This window comes from Neophocaena asiaeorientalis, unplaced genomic scaffold (assembly GCF_003031525.2).
Source record: "Neophocaena asiaeorientalis asiaeorientalis breed wild unplaced genomic scaffold, Neophocaena_asiaeorientalis_V1.1 scaffold332, whole genome shotgun sequence".
In the NCBI taxonomy this organism is placed as follows: Eukaryota; Metazoa; Chordata; class Mammalia; order Artiodactyla; family Phocoenidae; genus Neophocaena; species Neophocaena asiaeorientalis.
The window spans coordinates 3388841-3401944 of NW_020173111.1; the positions used below are offsets into that span (position 1 = coordinate 3388841).

Here is a 13104-nt window from a genome sequence, read left to right on the forward strand (position 1 = left end):
GCAAGCGCACTCTCTTAACAGGAAAGAGGTTAAAAGCCCTTTCTTTGGCCAAAAGCTTGACAGGGTATTGATCATTTTGTGGTTTTTCTGGTGATTTTTATTGATTCCTCTGAATGTCTTGGATATCCACACTTCGGGGATCACATATGAAACCTTCAATTTCTCAGCCAGTTTGGCCTTTGGATTTATAAATTGTTACTAGCTTCCACCACTAGAAACCCTGAATCATTAACCCTGGATTCTCGGTCTTCATTCTTGACCCCCTGCTCATTGTCACCTTGACCCTTCTGGCTGTAACAGTCCCTATCCTTCCCAGCTTTCTGTATTCTACTGACCCAGCAAACCCAAATGTCTCCTGACATTTTCAAGCTTACTTCTGAATCAGGCCTCTGATCTATATGACTTTTTTACAAATAGTATGCCTTTTTCTACCCTCCTGAATTTATAATTTTAAAACAAATAATAGAAGATATAGTATGTTTCTTTGGATTTTCCTCCATTATAAAATATTTCTCATCATATACAACTTAAAAGAGCCAGAAAAAAATATGAAAGAAAAGAAAGCCATTTATAGTTAATACTTATCCCAATATTGAACATTGTTGACAGTAATTTTTCCTTAGTAGTCGAAGATTTTTAAAATTTTTATTTGTTCACACATATTGTACACGTAATTTTGTATCATGATTTCTTCACTAAAAGGCATGTTTTCTAAAGAGAAAGGCTGGTAAATAAATATAAACAAAGTTAATTGAGGTTTCATGACAATAGCAGTACCTAAACATTTATAACGCATTATACTTTTAAGCCATTTTCACATATCACTTTTTAAGTCATCTTATTTCACTTATTAAATTTTTAACCATAACCAGCTAACAGTTATAAAGATTGTTTAATTAGTTGCAAGAATTAAACTCTTTAAAAATAATATCCAGAAAACCAAGTTATCCTTTTCTTCGTTGGCTTCCTGAACTCATCTTGTGCTAACTCAGTACGCGATATTTACTAAAATATACAATATTTACTAGCTATTTATTAAAGTGTTGCCTGAAATCTGATCTTAGAAGATTGGAAAGTTTTATAATTATTCATTTGTAACTCATCTCATCATGATGTATTGTGTGTCAGGGCAGAATTTAGAAAAAGGAGAAACATTAGGCTACAACATCAGTGTTTCAGTTTTCCAGGAATTACAGTGTGTATTTGTCCATGTAATCAAATGTTTTGATTCCCATTCACATTACACTGTTAAAAACAGTTTCAAAAATGATAGAAACCATTCTATCAGCTATCTTTTCAGTGGCTTTGTTAGAGTCAATGTTACTCTGCTCCTCAGATAAGACCAAGCATTCCGGTCTAGAAGGTCTTCTTGAAGTGGTAATGCCTTCTCTAGCGAGTACATTTTAAGCAGTATTTCCATAATTATTACTTCCTCATTTAAAGTTATGGATATCAAATATCTAGCCCCTAAGTCAAAATGATGTGTCTCAATGAATCCCCTATGTTTATTGGAAATAATTTTGGGTCCCTATGTCCACTGAAAAAAAAATGCACCACCTAAAAGTTGAGAATTATGTTTTATTTGTTGGACAAAACTGAGAACTTAAGCCTGGGACACAGCATCCAGATCACTCTGAGAGACTGCTTCCAAAGAGGTAAGGGAGGAACCAGGAGATACAGGAGTTTTTGCAACAAAAGATCTCAAGTTAAGGATGCATCTTTCTATATATGGGAAGATGCAAAAGTCAGGGCTCATTGAAATCATTGCTTTGATATGCACCTCAGCTATCTGGGGCCAGTATCCCGTGCTTTCTCATCCTGAGTCTCTTCAGGATGCACTGTGGGGTGGGCAGTGGCTGCAGTGTCTGATGATTTGACGGTGGGCATCCTATTTCTATCCTGAGTTCCCTCAGGGCTCACCAGAGTGGCTGTAGTGTGATGGCTTGATGGCTGCAAATCTTTGTTTACTGATATGGCAGGCAACATTTTTTCATTGACACCTAATTACTCCAATAAACCATATTTAAAAATTTTTTATTTAGCTCTTTTAGATTCTATCTGAAAGGACTAGAAATACCCCATTATGGCTGAAATATTAAGCCAAAACTCAGCTGCTGCTTGAAAATGACAAAAATGTCCCCTCTTTGTTTTAAATAAATCATAAATGCCTTTAATCCACAAATAATGTGAACTTAAAAAGTGGAAAATATTTGTGAATTTAATAAACCCCTTTCAAAAGAGAGTGACAGGATTAAACATCACTTCTCTATTTACGTGGTGTGACATTTTCGTTTTGTTCCAAGTTACTTTACTTTTTGTGTGACTCTGGAGTTTGTAAACATGCCATAAAATTTGTTAATTACATAATGACGATTTCATGGTTCTAGCTCAGTATAAAGGTGGCTAGACAGAGCAGCAAAATCGATTTTCTTTTTTACCTTGTGGAAAGAAACAAAAGGAAATGGAATGCAAAATCTGCATTAAGACCATATTAGAATTATAACTCAACAATCTGTTACACATGAAATGAAAACCAGGTGCATCCCAGTGTTAGTTATTGTGCTGTGATATGCAGCCAGCAGTTTAAGTTCAAACACCCCTTTGTTTAACCCATGCCTTGCTTTGTAAACCACAGTGTTCCAAATGCAGATCTCTGGTTGTCTTCTCTTGCCAAAGGTCCTCAGAGGCACGACTGGCCCCAGGCCAAATCATGAAGTAGATGAAACTTGGCTTCATCCTCTCCTTAGTTTCTCTCCACCCACCTGTCCCCCAGTGCCTACCCGACTCACCCATCACTCTGGTTCTTCCCGCTGTTTTCCAGGGGGCTCATGCTATTTCTTGTTGCCAAAGCCCTCTTTGACTATATCATTTTCCTGCTTGAAAAATGATCAGTGGCTCCCCCAGAGGAACCAAGCAATCAAGACCAGACCTTCCTCCTTTCCTTCCAAATCTTATTGTCAACTGCTCCCTCCAATGTTCTACTGCAAGTGGATCGTCCGCCTTGCCCTTTTTATTCACACGCCTTTTCCATGCTATTATTCCTTCTGCCTAAGCTGGCCTCCGCCTCTCATCTCCATCTATGGAAATCTCTCACCTGTACCTCCTCCAAGTGCCTTCCCTGACCACCCTGGCCTCTCCCCTACACCTCATGCATACCCTCATGGGGCACTTGCCACGTGTTGCTTTGTGTTATAATGTTTATGTGTGTGTCTTGTCTCCAGGCACTGTGGTGGGCGTTTCACAAAAGTAATATCTTTTAAATTTCACAACAGTCATCTGAGGTAGGTATTACTATACCACTTGACAGTTAAGGAAAATGAGGCTCAAATAGATTAAATAACTTGCCTGAGGTCACAGTGCTAGAGAACAACAGAGCTAAGACTTGGACCCAGGTCCAAAACATATATTCTTTCCACTAAACCATATTATCATCTATTTAGTTCTTTCCATCTTCTGAAAGATGAGTGGAGGTTTAAGATGGAGGAAGAGGCCAACTTAGGCTTTCTGATTATCAAATACTATTCAAGAAAGAGAGAGAATTTTTGTGATAATTACCGTATTCCTAGCTAGACCTGATTGGTTAACTATAATCCATGAGGAATTCAAGTCAAATGTGAAAGGAAAAAAATCTTTACCTGACATTGCCAGAACAAATACACATGGCATTAAAAGAGAATATTGAAGACCCATAATTCAAGAAAGACATTGGTCTCTGAGCACTATCGGAAAATACGTTCAATGTGACTTCCTAAAGTCCCCTGGGATTTAAACAATTTGGGGGCGAACAGGGGTCTGAAGATACAGTGATCATTTAAATCTCTTATTAAATAACAATATCTTTATTGAGTACAAAACCTGTTTTTTTCATCCTGTCTTTGGTGTGACATCTTGGATAAGTTAGAGGAAAGAAGCTTAGGGTTTCTAAGAGGGAAATCTCATCCCAGATGGACAGCTTTTCCAGCTGCCCTCTCCAGGACCCAGAACCATGGAGTGCCGCCTGGACAGGTCCCTCCTGGGGAGTCTTTGGCCTCAGACCAGCCTCCTGTTTGTCACATGGCAGAGACCCCATCTAGGGAAGAATTTAGACTTAGAATCTATGTGCTTTGACATCACTGCCTTTGCTTCTCCCACGGGGGGAAAGTAATCTGTCTTCATTTCCACTCTTCTATTCTCATTTTCCAGACCCCAGCTTGTCACATTATCATATCGTATTTCTTCAACATGAGTGATGGGCAGTTATCATTAAGCCTGTATTCTCAGTGCATCTCCATCTCAGCTTTGTTTGCAAACTTCGTTTCAATTACGTGTGCTCCCTGTATGCCAGTTTCATTTATAGATGGCTCTACAGTTTTGTTCCTCATACCAATCTTAATAATAATTTTTAAATTACTGTTTAGGGAAAACAATGCATGTAAGCTTGAATGTAGCAGGCCGTCCTGGACTTCAGGCCCTATCTCAGAAAGCCTGAGAATTTTCATTTCAGTTATGTGTTAAAACTGAGGAATTAAATGAGCTTATCAGGAAAACCACCTTCAATCACACTGGAAAAAAACTCAAACATGAAAGCTCTTTTTTATTTTCTCTAAAGTTTTTATGGTTTTTCTTATCCTCTACAAAAGTCAATTTAATTTTTTTCTTATTTTTTTTCTTACTAAAGCTAATTTATTTTTTCTTATTATTTTGAAATAATTATATATTCACAGGAAATTGCAAAAGACATGTACAGGGAGGTCCTGTTTACCCTGCACCCCGTCTCTCCCAGTGGTTACATCTTATATAATAATAGTGCATTATCGAGCCAGGAGATTGACATTGGACTAATTTATTTTTAAGTTTCCAAAAAGAAAAAAATCCGACCTAAAGACAACCTAGTCATCTTTGTTTCATTCTATTTCTGTTTCTGCTCATAAGCAATAACCAGGCTGACAGTTCTGGAAAACAAAGGGTGGTAGGCCCATGCGGCCACAGAGAAATGATCTTCGGGGCTCATTCAAAATCCTAGTCAATGTCATGGCTGGTCTGGGTTGGAATCTGGTTCTGCCTCCACACATGTGACCTTAACCAAGTCAATTGATCCCTCCAAGTTTCCGTGTCTGTATCTATCAAATGGAGGAAATATTTCTCCTGCCTACTTCATAGGGTCCTTGTGAGGATGAAATATGATGATGTGTATGAAAGGAGGTAGGGTGTCAGTCAGCGATCGTCAAGTTGATATTCTTTTCTGCAACAACTGCCGGTTACAGAAATGTAGTTTTTCAGTGGTGGTTTTATTCTTAGGAAAAAAACTAAACCACCTCCTTATTAGCCACAAGGCCTAGAATTTCCATCACATGTAAATGACCTTCCCTTTCTACACTCTTAGTGAGACAGGTACCAGCAAGTATTGGACAGCACTCTGTGATTCATTGCCTAGACACCCCTGAGGCATGCAATATTTTAAAATAAATGTTTCTTAACATTTTCTTCTAAAAGGTCGAATGTGTTTTAAGTAGCTTTTATTTTTACTCTGACCCCAGCATCTATCCTTTCCTTTTTTTCATGCCATGGGATATACAATAGGTATTCTTGAAAGTACTGAGAAATTATAAGGATACCAGATTAAACAGTGCATGGCTTATGAATTAGAAATGAAAATCATCCAAACTGCATTGTTCTTTGGTTTGTCTGGATATATAATATAAACTCCCTAACTCACTGGTGGATTCTTGTGTTCAGATAGTAAAACTGCTAGTCTTGGTAGTAAGGGAGGAGAAATATACAGGATAAAGTAAACTTAAATCGTAGAAAGTAAAGATAAAAGCATTGTGCGTATTGAATGCTTTGGACACCACCATAAAAATGTTAAGATACATTTTCTCCCCTCTTCCCCCCATATACAGGCTGGCATGGCTCTGACCTATGACCCCACAGCTGCCATACAGAATGGGTAAGTAGACTACATTTTCTCTATTTTAATTGCTAAGGTATCTTTGAACTCTGAAATCAGTACTGAAGAAAAATATTCAAATCTTTCTTTTTGTTTTAAACCTTTCTCATCATTGTATTTTTTTCTTCCTGTGAGTGATTCTTATTTCATGGCACCCCCCATGTCACCCATTCTTACAATGCTTCTGCCCACATTCTGTCTCTCCCTTTCTCATCTGAGAAAGAGTAAGGAGTAGGATTTGAAGGGGGGTGTATGTAGATAGACTGGTCTGGGAGAAGTGTCCGTGTATCGCTATGGTAAGAGTGTCACTCCTACTAATAAATCTAGAGTTTAGACTTCAGTAGTTTTAGCATGTGCCCAGGTTCATTTTGACATTAACAGTGCTTCCACTCTTGCCTTCTGGCTATCAGGGGAAGGGTAACGGACAGAGTCAAGTTAGTAGCTTGGTGATTGCATTTTCATTCTTCATCGTAATAAGCACCTGGAAACTTGCAGCCTCTTACTTAGATCAAGTCACATAGCCTAAACTTCTCCTCTGAAAAATCAGACTTAAGCTACACGATCTGGCCTCTCTAAAATTCTGTCATTCTGAATATTCTTTGGTTGAAACTTTCTTCTTACTTTGCAATTCCTTTTCTTTAGTTTGGCCATCCTGCAATGGACCAACAAACCAAAGAATAAGTATTATTTTTATTTTCACACCCTTTTATCTTAGATTTCTCCATGGCTTTCAGTGTTCTGTCTTTCAGTCTCATGAAAGAATCAATCAGAATGAAGGTCTCATTTAAGATCAACTTAGAGGATAGAAGGAATTAAACTCCATTTTTCTAGTTAGTCAGCTGCATCTAATGAACACCTGTGGGATGTAGAAAATGTTTAGCTCCCTCTTATTTTTATAGTTATTCATTCAGAGGGTCATTTATTTACTCATTCAGTAAACATCCAATGAGTCTGCCAAGCACAGTACTATGCTCTATAGGTTAAAAAAAACAACGTATGAGACAAGGGCTTTGCCCTCAAGAAACTCATGGTCTATCCTTCCATGAAAGAGTCAACATGGTTGGTAGTCTAGGGTAAGAGTCTAGTCCTTTGTCCTTTGTTCGTTAAAACTTCTCTAGGAGTGAAACTTAAGAATATCCTTTCATTTATCCAATAAGCCTTCTCTTATTTCCAACAAGGCACTTTAAACTTGGTGGTCAGAAGAACAAAAGACAAGACGTAAAGACATGAAATAAAGTCCTCTAGAATCGTACTGTATAGTTGGGAAAATAAAATAGTTAACTCAAAAGGCATAGAATAAGGCATTATATGCTCAGCGACAGTGACAGAAAACAGGTATTATAATGTAAGGGAATGACATTTGTTGAACACATACTAAGTACCAAGTATTTTACATTTGTAATTTAATGGCACATGGTGTCAAGGACTGGAGATGCCCCAGTGACCTAGGTCCGGACTGGAGAGAGTGAATGCTCTGCTTTAGTCAGTCATCTTTCCAGTGCACAATTTAAAATCTGAATTTGTTTTCCCAAAGACCTAACTTTCCAAGTTTTCATCCTGATCCATTACAAACGTACAGGGGAAAAAGGTTGAGATTTCAGCCTGCAATCTGAGCAGCCCAAAGTGAACTTTGGGTGGTGCCGTATTAGAGGCAGTGAGGACTGCCTAGTACACAGGGAGCATGTCTCCCTTCCCAGGTCACCATCTATACCGTATAGAGGTCGACTGCAAGTACATACGTCTGCCGTCTGTGACATCTTTGTCTGAACCTTATGGTAAAAGTATAACATTCTATTCTTTGAACTATTTCTCAACAGTTGCAAAAGTGGTTCATCCTCTCCACTGTCCACTTAGACATTTACAACAATGAATATTTCCCTCAGGAAACAAATTGTAGTTAAGATGCTGAGAATACCATCTTCTTTATTTTATCTCCTGTCATCTGATAAAGAACTTTGTGTCATCCAGCAGTCCCTGTCTTCAATACTGTCTTGTCTACTGAATATTCCTTTCAGCCTGTAAAATACTCGAGCCTCTCCCGCCTATAAAGAAGGTAGAAGCAAAACAATCCTTTTCTGCCCATGAGATCACTTCTACTGACCACACTCTTCTAGCTGTCTTTTCACTGGTAAACAACCCCAGTTTTCTATACACACTGTCTTCCCATATTGTCTCTAATTAAGCCCATTAAAGTGTGAATTCTGGTCTCAGACTTGACTGGAATTTTCCCTGTTGGTGTCTCCAAATTTGAGAAGAAAATTTGTCCAAATTTTTTTGTCCAAATTTTTTTGTCCAAATTCATCTCCAAATTTGTCAGTTGTAACTGACACATTCTTAGTCCTTATACTGTTTGAGATCTTGCATCATTTGATTTTCTGTTGTTGTTGTTACCATTTACAGCTTCATGAAAATTTCCTATTTCTTAGATTTCACCACTGCATCCTTTGCTGATCCTCCTTGCTTTCCCCTTGCACTGCTCACTTGGTGTCTGCGGATTCCTCCTCTTCTGCCCACTTTTACTAATCTTTCTCAGGGTTTTGTCTTTTCTCATTCTGTGTTCTCTCCAGTTGATCTCATCCACTCCTCCTGCTTTTAGGAACTGAAGACTCCCAAGTCCATACTTCAAGTTCATAACTAGATGCCAAAAAAAGTCACCTGTGTGTCTAACTGCATTAGGTGCTGCTCCTGGATGTCTTTGTCCCAAAGTGAGGTCATTATCTTCAATCAATCTTTCAGCATACAAACCAAATCAAATGAAAAACAAGATCAAATTACTTGTTCCTTTTTTAAAAATACACTCTAAAGCCATTTAAGCCATAAATTCCAGTTCTCTGGGTATTCTCTCCTAAGACATTCTTTATAATAAAATTGGTCCTTAAAACTTACTCCATCTGTCTTTGAACTGTATCTTCAACCCAGCTCTGCCTCCCTGCCGCTGGTTGAGTTTATTCAATCACCAGTCCCTACCTGTACTAAGCTTTTACTTGCTTCTAATATAACTGACCTCCAAACCATTTTCACATTGCTTTTTGAATTAATTTTTTAAAGCAAAAAGCAACCAGTAATTATCCACCTGCCTGGTTTAATATATTACGTGGACTTTACTAACTGCAGAACAGAGCTCAAACTTCCAAGAATGGCACAAAAAGAACTCCATGATTTGGTTCCTGCAACTGAACTGGACCTTCTTTGATTCTCAGAGAATCCCAAGCTACTTTAACCCGTGTGTCTTGTTGCTCATGGAATTCTCTCTGCCTGGAGAGAATGGTGATATTCTTCCTTCCTTCCTAATTCCTTCCTTCCTCCCTTCTTTCCTCCCTCCCTCCCTCCATCCCTTTCTTCCTTCCTTCCTTCTTTCTTTCTTTCACTGCTCTCATTTAAAGAACACCATTAGGGACTTCCCTGGTGGCACAGTGGTTAAGAATCAAGCCCTGGTCTGGGAAGATCCCACATGCTGTGGAGCAACTAAGCCCACATGCCACAACTACTGAAGCCCATGCACCTAGAGCCCATGCTCTGCAACAAGGGAAGCCACCACAATGAGAAGCCCACGCACCGCAACGAAGAGTAGCCCCCACTCAACGCAACTAGAGAAAGCCCACGCGCAGCAATGAACACCCAATGTAGCCAAATAAAATAATAAATAAATAAAATAAAGAACACCATTAAATCATACCAGGCAGAGCTAATTACACAATTAATCGTAAGAGACACAGTTTAAGCAGTGGTTAGGAGTTCAGACTCCAAAACCAGCCTGCCCAGGAGCACATCCAAATTCTGTCATTTACCAGACATGGGCAAGTTGTTTGTGCTTTAGTTTCCTCCTCTGTGGAGATGATAGTAACAGTACCTTTTCATAAGACTTTGTAAGGATCAAAGGACCCCTGCATGGCACAATGTGATCTTCATTGTCAATATTGACACTATTGTTACACTACATTTCATGTGACCATGATACACTGACAGTCTTTTTATCATGTAGCTGTTGACATCATATTTATTTCCTTGATGGACTATTAACTCTGAAGTCAGGTTCCATGTCTTATTCATCTTTACAGACTGTTTAACTTAGTACTATGAATGCCAAATCAGATACAGAAAATGTGACTGATGACGTCTGCTTGGCTCCAGCAAGGTGGCATTAGGGAAACCATTCCCCTTCCTGGCATCAAGCCACTCAGTCCCCATGTAACACCCAAATCTAATCCGCTTTATTATTTTTTTTTATTGGAGTATAGTTGCTTTACAATATTGTGTTAGTTTACACAGTACAGCAAATTGAATCAGCTATACATATATCCCCTCTTTTTTGGATTTCCTTCTCATTTGGGTCACTGCAGAGCATTGAGTAGAGTTCCCTGTGCTATACAGTAGGTTCTCATTAGTTATCTATTTTATACATAGTATCAATAGTGTACATATGTCAATCCCCATCTCCCAACTCATCCCCCTGCCGCCTTGGTATCCATACGTTTGTTCTCAATGTCTGTGTCTCTATTTCTGCTTTGATCCTACTTAAATGCAACCTGCAAGTTTCACCCAAAGGAGCCAAACTGCACTTGAGTTTCTCATGTCCTGGGTTAAGAATGGAATTTCGGAAGGCTTAGACTATCCATTGTGTTGTTGGTGCCAAGAAGGTAGAAACTTTATTTCATGAAGTGGAAGAGATCAGAAGATTGTAGCTCACTAACCTTATTCACTTGATATTTCTTCATGTAGACGACTTTTTAAATGTTTTGTTCATCTTTGGTTTTATTGCCTTATATGGTAACATTTAAATAATGGGGAGTAGAAGAATGGTCATTTCTATGGATGTTAAGATGCCAAAATAACCACACACGTTTCCTCAACACACTGTTCCTTGAATTATTGTCAGCATGTACCTCTTTGAAGTGGGGAAGCTGATTTAGAAAATTCACTTAGCATATGAAGGAATGGAACATGAATATCCAGAGTTAAGCATTTACTCCTAGTTACATTGCTGTATTCGATCCAGTAGGCAAACCTAACTCAGAGAGTGGTAACCTAACAGAGAGAGAAATATTTATTGCTGTAGAGAAGAAACTGGTCCCATTTTATGTAGAACAAATGTATCCAAAGATACAGTTGCAGCTGACTCCAATCCAGTTAATATTGTTAAAGGTCGCTTAATGCTGACTCAGATTAACAAATTTTATCATTTGAATACTTATCTATTGTACCATTTAAAATCATTCTGGTGATGCAAATTTGAAAAAAAATATTTCCCATCCTGTTAGGAACAATGGGCACGCATGCAAATTCTACATACAATGCAAGTAGTATTGTGACAGAAGCACAAAGTGCTATGAGATTTATGTATGTATTAACTTTTATATGTATAAAATATTTCTGAAAGAATACACAAGACATGGTGACAGTGGTTCTCTGGGGAGAGCCAACAGAGTACCGAGAAGTAGGGGTGAGAGGGAGACTTATTTTTCACTGTTTCTATTTTTCTATTCTCTTCACAAAGAAAAATAAAGAAAATTAATGTCATAGGACTACAGAGAAAAGGCAGTTACATTCTAATGAGGGATTCTGAAGGCTTCTTGATGGAACAGTGACATGAGCTTGTCCTCTTGTAGATGTGCCATGTCACCACTAAAGATCATATTTTATCTTTTTGAATCATAGTTTTGTCTGGATATATATCCAGAAGTGGGATTGCTGGATCATATGGCAACCCTATATAGTTTGGGGTGAGCAGATGCAAACTATTATATATAGAAGGGATAAACAACGAGGTCCTACTGTATAGCACAGGGAACTATATTCAATATCCTGCAATAAACCATAATGGAAAAGAATATAAAAAAGAGTGTGAGACATATGTTATGATCCTGTGGCATCCCTTAACTGCACTCAGCCATAGGGGTTTCTGAGTATCAAGTCCAAATATGTGTCTCGGGAATAGCTGGTAACTTAATTGTGTCAACAGTTAAAATGTTCTGAATTCTATAACCTCAACCTGAATACAGCAACATAAAACTGAAATAAGTACTCCCAAATTAAGCTTGATATTTCTCTAATGAAGAACAAACACTTGTAAACATGGACCATGGTGTATCTGAGCTGCTTGCATGTAGGCAGTAAAAAATGTCAGTTGTGTCATCTGCTTGAATCTACACAAATTATCACTTAAAAAAAATTAATTCAATGTCACTTTTATCTAAGGCTTTGAAGGTTACAGTGAAGAAATTTCTGGGTCACAATGGAAAAGTAAAACGCTTGGTACTTTTTACTATAGACTAACTTAGGAAAATAAAAATGTCCATTCTTCTTTCGGAGCTATCTGGCATAAATCTATAATGTGTTATTACTATTGCCCTATTGCTTTTTTAACAGTCCAATATGAAATTCCATCACTTTCAACTATGAGCATGGGAGGTGGGAAATAATTCCTCCCCCATAGTCAAAATCGCAACTTTCCTGTGATCTTTTCACTAAGGGCTGCTGTGTAAAAGCCTTTGGGATTGTTTTATTTGAAGAAAATGGATTCTTGGGAGAGATGTGAAAAAAAATGTTTTCTGTAGCCTTGGTTTGCCAGCTGTTTTATATGGGCATTTGATATTAAGTGATACAGAAACCTTATCTTATTACACTAGGAAAGGAATCTAGTGTGAAGGATACGTTGGCATTACAATAAAAATGACCAATAACTTATTAATACTGTGCTATAGTGTTGCCCTGAGGATAGTATTTGTGGTTCTGACTCCAACAAAATTGCCTATGGACATGAAAGACAAGGCAAGGCTGTTTATTTCAGTGGGCAAATAGGATTGTGTGTGGTTTTCTGCATTAAAAAACATCCTACCCTGGGGTTATTGATATATACATGTTATTTTTATTGTCAGTGAAATAAGATTTCCCCATATTACTACTGACTGCCAAACCCCCTGAAGATGACTTTTCTGCAGGCAAAATAATGTCCTATTAGTGACCTAGACTTCCATTTTCTGGATTTCTGGAGCCCACTTGCTTTACATGCCAGAAAACCAAATAACCCTTTGCGTTCCTTAAAAATATTGCGTTTTTCAGGGCTTCCCTGGTGGCACAGTGGTTGGGAGTCCGCCTGCCGATGCAGGGGACACAGGTTCGTGCCCCGGTCCGGGAAGATCCCAAGTGCCGCGGAGCGGCTGGGCCCGTGGGCCATGGCC

General features: G+C 38.4%; 1 protein-coding gene across 4 annotated transcripts in view; it reads left to right on the top strand.

The window, feature by feature from the left end:
* RBMS3 (RNA binding motif single stranded interacting protein 3) overlaps positions 1 to 13104 on the top strand; it is a 699814-nt gene that overhangs the window by 597461 nt on the left and 89249 nt on the right. For 3 of the 4 annotated variants that reach the window (XM_024743508.1, XM_024743509.1, XM_024743511.1), the window contains exon 8: positions 5880 to 5926. In XM_024743508.1, coding sequence (XP_024599276.1) covers positions 5880 to 5926 — 47 coding nt within the window. Of the gene's footprint in view, positions 1 to 2676; positions 2716 to 5879; positions 5927 to 13104 lie in introns of all 4 variants that reach the window. The other variant, XM_024743510.1, reaches the window with a different exon arrangement.